The following is an 18,177-nucleotide window of genomic DNA, read 5'->3' on the forward strand; positions in this document are numbered from 1 at the left end:
CTTTTGGCTGTACACTGGTGATGATTGTTAAAGAGTTAGGCTTTAAAATGTTTTCCTCACTCGTGACACAGGTTAGCACTATATGTCAAGCCGACCAATTTCATCTGAAGGTTCTCCACAGAGTGTTACACTTAATGCCATCACAACTTCGTGCTTTGGTTGTTAATTCTCTTATTTTAAGTCACATCGACTATTACAACTCTTTTTTGACTCAACCTCTCTATCTCTTGTGCCCACTGCAGCTTCTTCAAAACTTGGCAGCACGGGTTGCTACTGGCTCCCTTTATGATGTTAATATTTCCCAGGTCCTCAGCTCCCTTCACTGGCTCCCTGTCATAAAAAGGGTAGAATTTAAGTCCCTATGCCTAGTTCACAGAACATTTTATGGCCAGGGGGCTGGGTTTTTACGGGATAAATGTATTCCCTACATCCCTGTTCATCTTCTCGGGATGCCTGTTGGATCACTGTCTCTCGATTCCGGTTATCTAGAACTGCAAGGCGGGTCTTCTTTGTCATAGCTGCTAAATTGTGAACTGCCCGGCCATTTTCTCTCATGGCTACTGAGAATCACTATGAGGTTAGGCGCTCATTGAAAACCCTATTATTTTAGATGTCAGGATGTTGTCCATTAGTGGAACCTGTTGTGCTCCAAGCACCAAGATGCACCTGGGTGGTATATAAATGTACATAACATAACGCTCTGTATGAGGCTCTCCCTCTAAAATCCTTTGCTCTGCTCGATGTGCACCTGACCTCTGGACTAAAAAAGAGACCATGTTTTAGCTGGTGGGTGCTCCCTTCATGTGTTGCCAGGAGACAATAGAATGAAGTTCCCAGTTCTCTGTATCCTGAGTAAGGGATACAACCTGGACCTCCCACAACATTTAGCTGCCCTGACCACTGCCTGTTGTCCCACTAAAATGCTTAGACCATCTTCAAACAATCTTCTCACAGTGTGATCTCTTGGATGCAAAGTACTTGGTGGTTAGCCTTTCTATATTTGGGGCACACCAGTTAGTGATCTCAAACATGAGACATATTTTTGGCAAGACCTGCCAACTCGCTCCGGTGAATTGGATGTTCAGCACCAAGAGACTGTTCAATCCAAGGACAGTCCTGTTGAAAAGAGCATGGGCCCTCAAATATAAGACATAAAGCACTGAAGGAGCTGCAGGTGTGGCAAAATGGCTCACCAATCCATGTCCCTCAATCCTGCATATTCCATGCAGTCCCAATTCTATCCCAGGGGCTTAGGCCCATCTCCAGGCATCTCTAGACCCTCCTGATAAACCATGACTGCAATCAAATAGTTCTGCCACAAATCAGTTGTGCATGTCACAGCTGTTTTATTAAAAAGAGGCTACAGCTTCATAGATACATAGGGCCTCATTACAAGTCCGGCGGTAACCGTGCCGGTAAAAATGGCAGGTTGCCGGCGGACTTGCACTTTTTTCCGGCGCCTGACGTCACGGAAACACTGGGGCATTAGAGCCCTGGCGGTCCGTGAAGTCAGGCGCCAGAAAAAGTAAATCCCCATTCCCATTGAGTCCTATAGGACTCAATGGGAATGGGCAGCACGGAAGCACTGGCACCATCTGCAACAGTGCTGGTGCTTCTGTGAAAGTCTGCGGGCTGGTGCCATTCTGCCCACCAGGTCTGACTCTGGCGGGCGAGATGGCACCCCCTTGCAGACTCGTAGTGGGCCGGTGCGGTAACAACGGTGCAGGTAGACTAACCGGCACTGTTGTTACCAGACCGGCACACTTGTAATGAGGCCCATATTCTTTTGTATTCACGTGAAATATGTGAGGTACATTAAATGACCCCCTCATACGTCTCTAGTTCCAGACCTTTCCTTTGTACGATCGCTTCTCATAAGGCCACTCTTGGAACCTTCATTAATGCATTCCATGTGACATCATCGAAGTTCCAAGAGGGGCGAACATCATTATTAGAATACTCCCTGATGCATTACTGCATCATGGAATCATTATACCACATACCCCCTTTTTTTATTCAGCCAGAGAACTTAGTGGACACATTTTATAAATCAGTCACCAAAGATCTGAATGACCTCATCGATGCTAGAACCAGAAACAGTACAAAATACAAGTGTACACAAGACAATCTGACAAACATGGAGAGAAAAGCTCTTCTAAATCTGAAACAAAACAACAATCTTGTTATAAAAGGAGCAGACAAAGGAGGCAAAATAGTAGTGATGGAAAGAGATGACTATGTAAAAATGGCAATGAACCATTTGAATACACCGGACTGCTACATCAAACTGCAATCAAATCCCAAATTGGAGATACTATCCGACCTAAAGATGCGAACACGACATGGCACAGACAAGGACTCATCACTGATGACAAAAAACACTTTTTGGACATAAAGCGGCCAATTTTACCAACAATTTACTTCCTTCCCAAGATTCATAAAGAATTCGAAAGGATTCCGGAGGGTAGACCTATTTTAAGTGGAATTGGATGGGCTACTATGAACATGGCACATTACATTGATGATATTTTAAGACCATTGGCAATTAAAACCAAATCGTATCTAAAAGATACAGCTACGGCGATCAACAAACTGGCCACCATAGAATGGCAAGATGACTATTTACTATCCACTTGGGATGTGAAATCACTTTATACATCTATAAGACACGATACTGCTACAGAAACCATTGACTATATCTTTTCGAAGGAAACAGCATCAAACTATCAATCAGTGAGCATGCTCAAGGAAATGCTACTCCTAACATTACAAAACAATATCTTCATATTTAATGGCCATTTTTACAAACAGATAAGAGGGGTAGCGATGGGGATTAAGTATGCCCCGGCACTAGTGAATTTAGCAATGGCCATGTATAAAGATCAATATATCTATGCAGATGAGGCGTATGAACCAAATGTGATACTATGGATACGGTACATAGACGATGTTCTTCTGATCTGAAAGGGCAATAAAGAAGGACTTGAGGATTTCAGGAAGAAGGCCAATCAGAACACAATGGGGATTGAATTCACTGGTAACTCAAGTGCAAAAGAGATCAATTTTTTAGACCTCAATATCTATGTATCACAAAAAACTCTAGGAGTTCTCAAAGAACTTACAAAAAAAGTACAGAAGCAAACTCTACTTTAACAGCCACCAGCTGTCAATACAATCCAGTGATCAAGAATATACCTAAGGGTGAATTCATTAGAGCCAGGAGGTACTGCTCTGAAGAAGAAACGTTTGCAAACGAATGTAAACTACTTAAAAACAGGTTCAAGGCAAGAGGATATGGGAAGAAAATCATAACACACGCGCAGGAGAAAGCAATCAAACTAAACAGGGCAAGTACCGTAATCACCAATCCCTTGAACTCGACAGCAAAAGACAAAATCAGTTTCATCACCACCTATTGCACAGACAACATTGTCCTAAGGAAAATATTGAAGAGAAACTGGCACCTATTACAATTGGATCGCAATGTGAAGAAGTATATTGAGGACAGTCCTTCCATAATCTTCAAAAGAGCGAAAACAATCAAGAATATCCTAAGCCCGTCTTTCCTTCCAGAACTTAAAAATGACAATTTACCAACATGGCTTCCACCACAAGGATTTCGAAAATGTGGCACATGTTCAATGTGCAAACATGCACTCAACAACACTGTGAGCTTTAAAGATAAACATGGCAAAAGTCACATTATAGAGGATCAAATAAACTGCAAAACGAAATACGTTGTGTATGCCATAATCTGTCAATGCCAAGAGATTTATATAGGAAGCACGATTCGCCAATTAAGAACAAGAATATGAGAACATTTATCAAACATCGGAAGCCAAGACATAAATTTACCATTAGCCCAACACTGGCAAAGGAACCACCAGCTAAATGACAAAAAACTACTGAGATTTGTTGGTCTCAAGAAAGTGGTATTAGGCCCAAGGGGTGGAGACCAGGAAAAGAAATTGAGACAGGAAGAAGCGCAATTAATTTGTACATTTCGCACAGTAGAAAGGGGCCTAAATTCTGACAATGAGATGGCCTCTTTCTTGTAAGTAATAATCCGAGCAATGGTTATGTATGGTATTGGGCTCATGAAATATGCTTTACAAAAAAACAATAAAACAAAAAAGGTAGAAATGACACCATAGTATAATTTGCCCCACCTAGGCGCGAAAGGGAAGCCCTAAATACAAGGGCACACCACTAGATAACAAAACTCACACCGTAAGAGTGCAGCAATAATGTTACACAAAAACTAGACAGGAATAAAAACAGAAAAAAGACTGGGACAACGCACAACGAGAATCTACGTCACTGTGGAGAACTACTGATTTGAGAAAGCCGGTGGGTCCGTCGAAACACGTGTAATCACAGAGGGCACTCTTATTTGAAGAAAAGAACAATTAAATCCATTTACATTGAAAAATTGAGGAAACGGCTACTTGTCTTTTTTCTCAAAGGAATATGGGCGCATGGGTAATCTATTAAAGTAACCATCTGGAAACACTAATCAACGGAGTTGAGGAACCAGACACTCCGAGGTTACACCCCCATGCGACCGGACACCAGAAAATAACTAAACACTAATTCAAAAGGGCGCAGAGATCCAATTTAAGGAATACCCACCTAAAAAGGTTCCTCACCCTTTGCTAAACCCTTTTTTTATTGCGCTGCCATAGTTTAAGGTAAACATAATGCACGTAAATCAGTTGCTAAGGGCAATATCAATATCGAAAATGTAATGCATGTATTTCTGTTGCCAAGAAATCTCCAACATGTGCAGAGTATGGCATGTGATTACATTACTAAAGTCTATACCATCATTAAACTTAGCAAATTCTGTAGCTGTGGTCCTGTGTACTAGAGACAGAATTCTTCCCACATTACTTTCAGTGGATAAGAAAAAGTTTGCTCCTTTCTTATGTTAACCATTTCACCCTCATCCAATTTCCTTCATCAGCATGGGTCATTTTTCCTGCATTCCCTCCAACATATATTATTGTTGCCTTCTGCTGGTCTTATTCTCCTCTAGTGCAGAGCCTCACCATCAGATCTCACACTGCTCTATTGATCTAAGCAAGACAACCAAAATACGTTGTACTTGAATAAGTGCCCACCTATCACTCTCACTGCTTCTTCTCCTCCTCTCGGAAATCGGAACACCTTCTCCATCAGACCCTTTCCACTGGGCAACCCCATGGCTCAGCCCTAAGCCCATTCCTCTTCATTGGGTCTGGGCCAAATTGTAAAATGTCGTTCTGCCACGGAAGCACCAGCACTGTTGCAGACGGTGTCAGTGCTTCCGTGCTGCCCATTCCCATTGAGTCCTATGGGACTCAACTAGGAAGGGGATTTGCATTTTCTGGTGCCTGACTTCACGGACCGCTGGGGCTGTAATGCCCTTTTGTTTCCGTGACGTCAGGCGCCAGAAAAATGTGCAAGTCCAGCAGCAACCTGCCGGTTTTACCGGCACGGTTACCGCCAGACTTTTAATGAGGCCCTATGTATCTATGAACCTGTAGCCTCTTTTTAATAAAACAGCTGTGACATGCACAACCGATTTGTGGCAGAACTATTTGGTTGCAGTCGTGGTTTATCAGGAGGGTCTAGAGATGGCTGGAGATGGGCCCAAGCCTCTGGGATAGAATTGAGACTGCATGGAATATGCAGGATTGAGGGACATGGGTTGGTGAGCCATTTTGCCACACCTACAGCGCCTTCAGTGCTTTATGTCTTATATTTGAGGGCACATGCTCTTTTCAATCTTTCTGTCCGATTTTGATCGGTTTCGCACCAATCGCCGCTCCGCCAACCCAGCGTATTAAAAAGTGTGGCTAGAGGTTTCTCGTACCACTGTGGGAACCTAGCACAAATCGAAAAAGTGCGGCATAAAGTTTCTCGTGCAGCTGCACGAACCTAGCACAAATCGCATAAGAGCAGCATGAGGTTTCTCGTGCCGCTGAGCGAACTGTGTAAGATACAAATACAAACTGTGCAAAGTTTCTCATGCCGCTGCATGAACCTAGTAAGAATCGAACAAAAACTGTGCAGAGTTTCTCATGCTGCTGCACAAACCTAATAAAAATCTAACAAAAACCGTGCAGTTTCTCGTGCAGCTGCGCGAACCTAGCGTAGTTTGAAAAACCTTGTGCGAAGTGCCGAAATGCGAAACTAGCACAGATTAGGGAAAACCACACAAAGTTTCTCGTGCCGCTGCACGAAACTACCACAGATCAGAAAAGAACTGCACAAAGTTTCTCGTGTTGATGTGCAAAACTAGTACAGATGGAAAAAAAACCTGCACCAAGTTTCATATATCGCTGCATGAACCTATGACGAATCGTAAAACTGCATGAAGTTTCTCATGGCACCCTGTAAAACTAGCACTGTTTGAAAGAAAATTGCAAAGTTTCTCGTGTTGCTGCACGGATCGAAAAAAAGACCTGTGCGAAGTTTATCGTTGCACTACACTAAATCAACATGGGAATGAAACACAAAGAAACAGGCACAATTTTAGAAGCAGCAGCACCATAATGCTACTTTCGTGGAACGGGCGGAAGCGGATTTCAATCCGAATTCCCCACTTTTCACTTTGTGGGCAGAAATGTCCCTCACCCCTACTCTTAACCCTCTACAACTCCTCCATGGGTACACTCCTTTCATCCTCTGGCTTCCAATAACCTCTCTTTGCTGATGATACCGAGATCTTTTTCTCCTTTTCTTCCTTCTCCCCTGCTATCTCAGGATGCATGACTAGCTGCCTGCCACCTCCCAACACTGGGTGGCTGTATGCCACTTGACGACCACTGCTCCAAGACGAAAGTCAACTTGCTTCCAATGCTAACCCCACTCTCCCTTCTCCTTCTTTTTTGACTTTCTCAATATATCACCCGGAGCTCACAACCTTGGGGTCCTCTTCAATAGCAACCTTAAACTCTCTCCATTTGCCACTGAAGCCAGCATTAACCTTCTCAGTTTGAGGAATATTGACCCGCACATCATTCCCCAGGGTGCCACCAATGATTACTTCAGTGTTTGGAAAAGGACATGGTGCATGATATCGTAATGTGCTAAAATTGCTACCTTTCAGAATTATTATCCATGCGCTGACCATTACATCACCTCTTCCTCTCAGACCTTGAGGCATTGGCAGGTTGTTTGTTCCTGTGCCAGCCTATCTCTGGAGCTTGCCAGGGTGAGTTATAATAACCTCTTTGCACCAAGCTCAGTCTTCACCATACAATAGAGTTGAAGGTAGATACAACATGCTTGGACTAAACAGACACCTTGCCAAGGGAAACCTGCATAGGGTTTAGAATGTACCAGCAGATCTGATTGGTAAATCACGCTAACCTGGCCCCTGCATGCCCCCAAGACTGCACGTTGCCACTTGCTCAGAGTGAAAAAATGTGATGTTGAAGATCTTATGATTTTAGCTCATGTGAGCAATGCATATCAGTCCCAAATGTTTCATAGAGCGGCTTGCTAAACCTAGCTGCCGCCACTCGGCCGGCTAGGTTGATGTCCTGCTGCGAGCCGTCCCACTGTACAGTTGCACAATGCATTAGCACCCTGAAAGGGGCGCTGGGCAGTCAGGAAGCATGGAATGTGGGCTGAAATTCTCTGATATAAGCCCGCTTTCCAAGTGCTGCTGGCCAGCACCCCCTTTCCCCTTCCCTTTACCACTCCTCCTTCCCTTCTCCCCCTTCACCTCTTAGCACACGTGTAGTTCATACATGGGTGCTAAGGGTGTGTTAAACTGAAAAAAAGAAAGAAAGCGTACCCTGTGGTGTGGCAGTGGGTTCCATTTTCGGAAGCCAGTGTCCTTATTGATGACATCATGGCCATCAACACAGAAAATGGACTCTGAAAATGGAGCGCGGCTCCACCTTTCAAGGTAAGTTTTCCTTTTTTCTATGTTATATGCACCCATAGCAACCGCGTAGGAAGTACACAGGTGCTAATGAACCTTAAATTAGGCGGTAGGCAGTTACTGGCTGGGTCGCCCCTCCCCGGACTGTCATATGACCTCATTAAGACTCTAAAGCCCAACTATCTTCATTGGAATGTTGACCCTTTCTAGGTTGACAACTACAGGTCAAAGAGTAGTGCCCTCATTTTTTTGCTTTTTCAGCAAACATGAGGCAATATAATGTTACCGATAAGCATGTGCTTAGCTCCCAGAAGGAGCACTCACATTTACTCCTGCAGGTAGCCATTTATTTTATCAATCTTTGCCACTCTGCAGCAGCTGTTACGAAATAACAAGGATTGATTACTGGAAGCCTGACATGGTTCTGCTGATGCTATATCCTGGTGGAAAGTAAACACAGGGCCAGTTGTATCAATGCATTGAGCGAACACACAGACAGACACACAGATGCACACCCACCCACCGGTAGAGAGCGAAAAGGAGAACGAGAGTGCAGCGGTACAATGTTGCTCGAAGGAGCCTTGAAGGGGAGGCAGATGTCTTCAAGAGTGATGTATGAGATTCAATGTAATTCTCGTAAAATCGCGAGTTGCAGCCTGAATTCTTGCCGTTGATGGCAGGTGGTTGTTGGGTTCTCAGTCAGAAGGGCTTTGCCATTATGTAACTAAAGTGGACAATCTTGGATGATGGCTCTAAAGTTATTAGAGGGAAGGAATGGCTTAATTTCGTTAATCTATTTGGACTGGTTTTATTGTTGATGTGGGCTTTAGAAGGGAGGATGTGGTCAGTGGTGAAGCTGAGGAACTTACTGTGAGGACAGAGGATGGCCAATAATCTTCCCAGAATCTGCTTGGTTCCCTTTCTGATAGCCAGGCCTGAGTTTGTTTGTTGAGTTTACAGTAGAGGGTGAATTCGTTTTCTGTTGGGTTGAGTTTGAGATGAGCGCTTGGCAGCCATGACTGTATGAGTGACAGACAGTATTTGAGGTGTTGGATGTTGGTGATGAAAGCAATCTTCAGGTACAATTGTGTGTCATATCTGTATATTGGTGAATTTTGATGTTGCGTTTGGAGAGGTTCTCCCTTGAAGGTTGCAAGTAACGACTGACGATGATGGTTGAGAAAAAGCTGCAGGTGATGAGCATCGAAGCGATCAATAGTGCCCATATGGAGAAGCTGGTTTCTTTTGGAGAGGTAGAAAGGAACCAACAAATTAAACAGTCATGGAAAACCTATGAATGAGCAATATCATTCAACTCTTAATAACTAATTATATGGTCTAAAGATTCCTCAGTCATTCTTTTTTTTTTGGAAACCAATGCTGAGTGCTTCTATAAAGGAGATAGCTGTCATGTTATTGACCCATTCCTCTTTTTTCAATTTTGATTTTGTTTCTCAGGTACTGGGGATCATTTGTTTCCCTGTCACTGATCCCTTGATAATCCAGGCTTTTTGATGATAAAAGGGATGATTGAATCCACTCAGATATCGTAGGTGTACCCTTTCTTCTGTAACTTTATTAGTAGACCCCTAGTGAATCCTTTCTATGAGAGTATTCCACCAGCCTTGACATTACGCATGGTACAAATAAATAACACTGCTTACCGAATAATTGTCCTTGCCACATGCCCAGCAATTTTCATTTTATTTCATGAATAGCCTCACCATTTAATGTTCATTAACAGGGTGTGAGCTAATTGTGCCCCAAACATGCATTTCAAAATATAATCAGTAGGACCAGCAGAGTTAACGCTCCTTGCAAACATGTTTCAATGTGTGGTGATGTGGACTCTGAACTCATTATTCCTATCTCAGGCCTTCCCCAGCCTCAGTAATTCCACATTTGGATGGTTGTGTGCTCTTGTTTCATGCTTTATAAATAATCTCCACTTTAAAATATAAACAAACAAAAGAATAAGTGGGTCCCAAAAATGGATTGCTTGTTTCTCTGTTGAGCAGTGTAGCTTTTCAAATGTGTTTTAAAGGCTTTCTTCTAGGTCATTTTCAAGTCCATTGATGTGACTGAGACCTCTGTTGAAATCTCTTGCCTCCTGGTGTTGGTGGGTCATAGACACTGGTGTCAATGGCACAGCAATGACACCCAGTGGCATCTGAGATTATGGTCTTGTCTGAGGAAATGGAGGTGGCCGGAAGTCACCATAGTGTCTTATCAGATGTGCAAAGGCGCAATAGTATATATTTGGTCAGGAGCAGCATGGAGATACACACCAGTTGTAATCAAACACAGCAAAGTAGCAGGCAGACTTGCAAACTAGTGCTAGAGAAATTTGTGAACCTAAAATGTATTTCTGTAACTGTTAATTGACTGTCCTCTCCTTCTTGTCTTGTTCACCTCTCTAGGTCTTGGGATGACTTTCATAACTGTGCTACTGCAGTGCTCGCCAACTGCCCTGAGGAGGCTGCCAACATATGGGAGTCGCTCCGACAGGAATCCCGGAAGATCCAGTACCAGGGGAACCTTCATGACCTGTGCAGCGCCAGGACCCGGCCATCAAACAGCATGAGGGAAGCAGACAGCCCTGAGACAAACAAGGAGACGCTGCGGGGCTCGGCTTCTTTCCCGCATCACCAGGGCCTCCTAGCAATGCTCTTCCTGGCTGTGTTCCTGGTGGCCATCATCTAGCACACCCATTGCTCAATAAGAGTCGTTGGTAGCTCTCACCCCAATTCCGTTATGCTTTTGCACTCACTTCAAATAGGATGGGGGCCTGTGTTGTAGGGCAGACAGAACTATGACTGCAAAGTTACGCTTCGTTAGAGGAGATCTTTTGCAGTGTTCTTCAAAATATTTCAGTTATTGGCCCGCTTTGGGGTGTAGAATACATGTGTCATCTATTAAGTGCATTTTCCTTCTTTATGTCTTTCTTCCATGGCTATCCTGCATTGCAGTGTCCCGGCTGAAGAGCGGTCCTGTGGGCAGATGAGAGCGGGATATATCGGGTCTGGTTCCTCGTCACTGATCCCACGCACAATGGGGAACCCCACACTTTGGGGCTTTCCTACGAAGAGGGATTAATTTTGTACCATACAAAAGCTCAATTTGACCACCTGTAAGTGCCCTGTGCTTGTCAAAGAACTGCAGTTTCCCCCCAGCGTGACCATTCCTTAGCGCATAAACCTACTCAGAAGCACACAGCCTTCTAGACCTTACTCCCAGTGAGGCATCGCTTGATTGGAGCATTGCATAATGTCTATCAGGAGTTCACGAAGCCACGTTTGAAATCATGTTGTTGTCCCTTCTCCTTTAGCTTACATTCTTCTAGGCCCTAAGAGCCTACCACTGAAACACTTGCTTAGGTATCCATATGCAAGCTTGTTCCTAGCTTGTCTTTTGGTTCAACTGCTGTGAATCAAGCTATCCCTCCATAGGAACTCACAGAGGTAGCCCTTGAACAGAACCAGTTGTCATGGAGGTAAAACAATCTCGTTTCTATTGGGCAAACATATGTGTACAGCCGTAAATCAGGGTGCTTAGCTTGACGTATTCCTTACCACATAGCTTTTTTAATCAGAAATCGTTGCAGAGCATTATTTCGCCCAACCCTTTCTGTGGGTAGGAAAAGAGACATCCAAAAATCACGCATGCTGCAGTCACAAACGCCCTAATCCTCTCACAGTTATGTCCAATAAGCAACACAAGAACATACACTCATACATTCACTCCTCCTCCCAGACTATAGACTGAGAATGCATACAAAATGATGTAGCTGAAGATGGCCTCCCACTCATGGAGCTTGTGTTCTCTATATTATGGCACTCACAATTAAAGAGTGTACATGCTGTGTTTGTTCTATTAGCACATGGAGATCATTATTCACCTTCTCTCAGCCAATCAGAATGTTCAGCGTGCAGTCAATAACTACTGGTATTGATTGCATTCTGAATAGTCGGTCTTCAAAAGCAAACAGGGAAACAACAATGCAATTTGCAGCCAAGATGTTTTTCAACAAGACACGTTCTATCTGAGATGAGCTTTTCTTTACTGCAATATGTTTAACAAAACCAAGTTAAAGCTAAAACAATCGAAAAATGCTTTCCCTTTCTTATAGAGAAATCACATACTTTTACATTTCTCCGAGTGACTGCTCATGTTAACCCCTCTCCATTATAACAAGTTTGCAATTTAAAATTATAAGGACAACCTTTTAAGTTCTTAACTTATAAGGACAACCTTATTCAAATACTACAAAGTAAAAATGCATTCACTACACTAACTCGGTTGTTCTATTTACTTTACTCACTATTAAAGTAGAGTTTCTTATTTCACTGCAAAAACTCCAAAACATGTATTGCTATTACCACGATGTGTTAATAGCCTTATGGACTTCAGAAGGGGTCATTATCACTTGGGATAAGGACCCGCCACCAAGTAATGGCCCAAGGCGTCCTGAAAGACATTTTACTGAAAGTATGTGCTTTGGATCAAAAAGCCCTTTGTAAGAATAACCCCTCTGTCAAATCTCTTAACTAGCCTTTTTCAAAATATCCGTTACTAAAACAAACCTGTCCCAAATTATTGAGGATCCATTCTGCCGAGGCCCAGTGGGGACGCTCGCTGACGCAGGGCCATCACATTTCAAGCCCTGCTGCAAGCCCCTTTTACAGAGGGGTGTTGCTAGTTCTGAAAAAGATCTGGGGCTACACTAATGTCAGGAGTGTCAGGATTTGGGCTAGCTGGCCTTTTCGTTGTTGCCCATGAGCTTCTGCACATGCTGAGGCTACTGATTCCACTACAAATCTTCTACAAAGAGCAGAGGTCCACTTGACCCCAATAAAGAGCTAGCTGCGATACCACTGGCATTTCTGCATCATTTCTGTGGGATTACTCCTGATGGGGTCTGCTGTGCTATGACCCAATAACCCATTGTATACTTGACAAAGGGTTTAGAAAAAGTAGTTGCTGGAGGGAGCTGAAACAGTGAGAAGATCTTTAGGGCATTGGCAGAGGGCAGCTGATGGCTGAGCTATGGCAGTGACATTGTCTCAGCCTGGAAAGAAGGCATATATTCCAGCATAGTGGCTGCTTGTGCATCCTTTCCCCACAATTTAGGCTGCGTTCACGTAGTGAGAACTTCTGCGAGAAGAGTCACTGAGGGCAGAGGAAGAGGACGGAAGGGCGGCATGAGGGATGCATAGACTCAGAGGGTTCAAGTGAACAATTATTGCAATAATGGTTTTAACAAATGTTCCAGCAATAGACCAAAGTGTTCTTCCAGATGAAGGGCGGTTTAGCCCAAAATGATGAATGTGGACCAGACAGGTCTGACAATTAACCCAAATGTGACGTTTTTTTCCACAAAAAGGAAAGTGAAACTCAGGTCTAATTATTTCAAACCATTTAAGGAGAGCATTCTCTTGGGACGTTAAGAATTTTCACCCTTGGACCCTCACTTGCACATAATGTAATGAGGTAGAATAACGACCAGGTACCTCATTCTGCATCCGGTTGCCTGAGTTAATTGAGTAAGGCACACAGAGGGCAACACGCCCAGACCATCTGGCATTTCTCCAGACCACGGTACAATAGCTCAGGTATAGATTTAAAGCTCGTTGGCTGATCATGTGTAACGGGCTGGTCATGTGTTGCAGTCAGTTAACACTGCAAACCGGTTTTGGTATGGCTGCTGATCGTCACTGTATCTGTGATGGCTACCAGAGGCGTAGCCGGGATTGTCTAAGAAGTGGGGCCAGAAGCTAATGCAGTTGGGCCCACCGCGGAGACATTACATGACGTCATTCTGGCGGTAGGGCCTCTGAGAGCCATCGCCAGCTATACCCTCTCTGACTATACGTTTGCTCAGAAACCCACCGCAGCAGCCGCATCTTAGGTGTGGATTTCAAAATCCATGTTTGCCTCCAACGTTGATAGATTCAAAGCAATTTGAATGCACACACCTTCTTGCAGTCCATAAAGAGCCCAGTTGATGTTCACACTGCCAATCCAAAGGGCAGTCTTAATGCACGATAATCTTGCAATGTACTCCGATAGTCGAAACGCCCAACTAACCCATTATGGGTAAACAATAAAAATAGGGTGAACAAAGTGCAAAACAATGTAATGTGGCTGAACTCAAGTGGATTAAACCCTGTACATAATTCATAGGCATGATACCTGGACGTGAACAGGGTTGCAGTCAGAGATGTCAAATGTGTACACCCGGACCCTGTAGTTCACCCCACAACGTTCTTCCACTTGATACGCCCGCCTCTTTGCTATTACCCTATCCCCATCGATTGAAGATCCCCAACTTCTTGAGATAAGGCACAGGTTCCAGATCTTGTTGAAGGAGATATCACAGATCAAGGAAGATTGGACTAAGCACACTGCTCGGAGAAGCTCACACAATGGTACTACTGGGGAACACCACAAACGCTCCCTGGGAGGAAGATCACATCAAGAGCACAGCTTAAGAAAGCTCATGCTTCGGGGCACTTGTGAGGATGGGTTCAGCAGGGTGGCCTGTAGGCTGGGAGTCATGCAAGCAGGGAGGGGTGCAGTAGGGGAGTGATCTAGGCAGGAAGTGTCTATGGAGAGGTGCAATGGGCGAGTGGTGCCGGCAGGAGGTCCAGGCAGTGTGGTGTAGGCTAGGATGTGTCGGGTGGTTGATGTTAACGGCCACACAAATGGCCCAACAAAAGAATGTGATTTACAAAACATGTATGAGGATTGTGTACCATTTAGGGACAAAATACTGAAACGGGAGGCCTTTAAATCCACCAAAGATGTTACAATGGTGACTCTCCAGGATTTGGGCAATGCTTCAGCCTCTCTGATGATGAACCATCTACTCCCCTGTCCTTAGCAATATCGCACTCCTTCTCCACGCTTCTTTCTGTCCCTCCCTCCTTCACATTCTTAATAGTCCTCCTCTTTTCTAAAATTCCTTCCCCTACCTCATTCACCTCCTTGTTGTTCCACCACTCCTCCCCTTCACTTCTCTCTATCACCTCCCAGTCTCCTCCCATGTGATTCTCCACTCCTCCAACTATTTCAGCAATTCTTCCATCAGCCCCTTATTTCTTTACTCCTATCTGCTTCTCTTTCCTTGTTCGCCTCTCCTGGTCTGTCAACTCTTACCGGCCCTCTGGGTATTTCCCCTCCCAGCCCTCTGGGTATTTCCCCTCCCAGCCCTCTGGGTCTTTCCCCTCCCAGCCATCTGGGCCTTCCCCTCCCAGCCGTTTGGCCCTTTCTTTTCACAGCCTGCTGGGTCTCTTAATTCCACAGCTACTGGGTATGTCTTTCCTCAGCCTCCCCTGCAGCCTCCTGCCTCCTCCTTACCCCAGCCCTCCGGGGCTCTCCTCCACTATCCTGTCTCCTGCTCTAGCTCGTTCTCCAGACCCATCTCCAGCATTTTCTGTTCACTTCTCCAGCCAGTTTAGAATGAGCTCCCACCACCATCTGCCACAGCCCCTTCCTTCTGTAGGGCTTTTGCACTACTTTCTAGCCTCTCTCTGGTGGTGGGGAACTCATGCCTGTTTCTTTTGCTAACTGGGATGAGGATTGGCTTACAGGCTCCACACCTGGGGTCGGCTAACAATTCTAATGTGGGGCATGGCATCCGTTTGACCCTCCCCTTGGGCGAGTGCCTCTCTGCATGACGCACCCCGGCCCTGCCCAAGGTGAACTCCCTTAGTCTAATAGCTGTAAATTATATAAGTGTGGAGTCTTTGGCAGGCGACTAGTGGATTGCTTGCATTCTATCTCATGGTTCAAGCGCCACTCCTCCCTCCTGTGACTTTAAATGAGATTTATGTACCCATGCGACTAGGAGCAGCTGGCTCCACTGGTCACTGCTCTTCGATTCCTGCATGCATTTTGGCAATGTATGCCTCTCTCCATCACATGGTTTTGCCAGGGGAATCCTCCCCAAACATCCCCAGGCGTGTGGATTGTGGCAGCACTTGCCTCCTTGGTAGACCCCGCCGTTCACTAGCAAGGTCAGGTGGGGACTTCATCGCAGAGGGTTGCAGGAAGTTCAAGGTTGGGGAAGGGTGGCTGCAGGGAGGGCACAGGCGACCTGTGCAGTGAGTGTACAGTCCAGGAAACAAGTGGTGCAAGAGGGACGTAGTGCAGACAGGTTTGTGTAGACAGAATGGCGCGCGCTGGGAGGCCTTCAGGCAGACCCACAAGTCCCAGGCTGAAGATTCCAGGCATCACCTGGATCCATGCATCAGCTATGGGCTTCCGTCTGGAGGAAAAGAAAGAACAAATGTGGTGGCTGTCCTCTCCCAAATGTCCACTTTCCACACTCATATTCTGGCAGTCAGAAAGTAGGATGACATACCACCTCTACTACCCCACCTATCTGCTACAATGCTGACACACCTTTATTACGTAGGGCCTATATTTGCCTTGCCCCAGGTCACTTGGTACATCTCATAGTGTGCCCCCTGCAGTGTAATTGGAATCAGTGGCACGTTCATGGTATCTACATACCTTGCTTGTATGTTGAGTGTAAAGCTAGACAAAAGGTCCTCTAGCCCGCATAATGAAATCTTCGAAAACCTGGCCAGTGACAACACATTGTTACTCTTCCCAAATACATAAAAACACATCCTGGCCAACAAAACAAGGACTGTCAAAGATTAATGAAGAACACAGGGAGAAGCCTATGGGCATACAAGGATGGCATGGAACACCAGGCCCTGTCTGAACTAGAAAATGTCCCCTACAACAACAAAACATAATTTCTTCATTTTTAGAACCAATCTGGTAAATGGAAAATGGCCCCTGGGAAAGATAAAAGGCAAAGTTACACCTTTCACACTGCCTCATCGGCGAGGTTTATTTCTCCTCTTGCAAGGTGAAGGCGGGTGCATATGGAAAGCTTGCTATTACTCACTGGCACCAGAAAAAGTGGCCAGAAAGTGAAGCAAATAAATAGACAAGCTAACTTAAGACTGCAAGGCAGGCCACTCCTTCTGTTAAGTCTTACAAAATGGCGCTCTCCATATTTTGACATAAGTAATGAAATAAATTGTTTTTCTAAAAACATCAAAGTGATAAAATGCAGAGAACATTGATCCCACCTTGTTGCACGCTGGGATTACAAGGTGCACAAACGTAACTAAGCCTGCACATATAGACGTGTACAATCTATCATGATTTCAAAAAAAGAAGAAAAAGACCTGACGCCTGATAGTAGAGAGTACGTTTTCTTATATGAGTGGTCAAGCAGTGTTTTGGGTTGTTTAAGCATGAATGAACAATGAATTAAACAAATGCCCCCGCTCCAGACCAGTGGAAGTCATGTACCACAGCCGCCCTCGCACCATTACTTCTCTACAAGGGGCATCACAGGGGGCGAGGTCTTTCAAAATGAAAATCTTTACGTTTGCACTCTCTGTGTCCCTGCATTCAGTGTCGCCATCTCATGTCTTCATTATATTTTTTAAAAGATCTATGAGTTTGAATTCGCCCTCCAGTGCGGACCCTGCAGCCTTTTGCAGAATCTTTCACATCAGACTGCAGGTTTATTAAATGTACACATATGTATATATATTTGCAAAATGAAGCATATGTTCAGATCATATATTGTCATTATAGAGCCTATATGTCCCCTGGTTCCCCTGAAAAAGAATGTTTTTTGTTTTACCTGATGCTGTTATTTAGCATACCTGTGTGTGTTCAGTCGGTGTATGTGTCTGTCGGGTTCTGGCGGCTACTCTAGAGATTCTTGATTTCTCTCTCCACTTTCACGGCAAAAAATGTATATATTTATAATAAAGAAAGTCTTTTACAATTTGATTTAGATTGCAAATTTTATTGTTTACTTTTGCAGTGAAGGTTGTGTGTGGGTGCGTGGGTGCGCGTGGCTGTGTGTGTGTGTGTATGCGCGTGTCTGTCTGTCTGCATAAAGAGCAATACTACATCTGTTTCACTCACGAGTGGCCGGCGAGAAGGCCAGCTACCCATGATTATCACATTTCCTCTCACTCCTTCACTCTTTTATGTTAGGTTATGTTGCTTGATATTTGTTTAGTGCCTATGCCCTGTGGGGCGAAAGGCCCTTCGGCGAGACCCTAGTCTGAACAAGCATGTACATAAAAGAGCATTACATTGAATGTAACCAGTAATGTGAATTTAGTTGACATTTAAATGACTAGCAAAAATGACTAATTTAAAGATATTATATTAGCCATGCAATGCAGAGTGTTCAGGTACAGAGAGGATCGCTATGCCACTGGTTATATGACAGCTGGATCAAATTTATTGTG

General features: G+C 44.5%; 1 protein-coding gene across 1 annotated transcript in view; it reads left to right on the forward strand.

Annotated features, from left to right (window-relative positions):
* NRN1L (neuritin 1 like) overlaps window positions 1–17,707 on the forward strand; it is a 455,945-nt gene extending 438,238 nt beyond the window's left edge. The window contains exon 3 of the mRNA XM_069603860.1: window positions 10,300–17,707. Within this exon, the coding sequence (XP_069459961.1) occupies window positions 10,300–10,582 (283 nt within the window). The 3' untranslated portion in view covers window positions 10,583–17,707. The remainder of the gene's footprint in view (window positions 1–10,299) is intronic.
* Window positions 17,708–18,177: the final 470 nt, after the last annotated feature.

Source organism: Ambystoma mexicanum, chromosome 1p, assembly GCF_040938575.1.
Source record: "Ambystoma mexicanum isolate Mex_15411 chromosome 1p, UKY_AmexF1_1, whole genome shotgun sequence".
Taxonomy (NCBI): Eukaryota; Metazoa; Chordata; class Amphibia; order Caudata; family Ambystomatidae; genus Ambystoma; species Ambystoma mexicanum.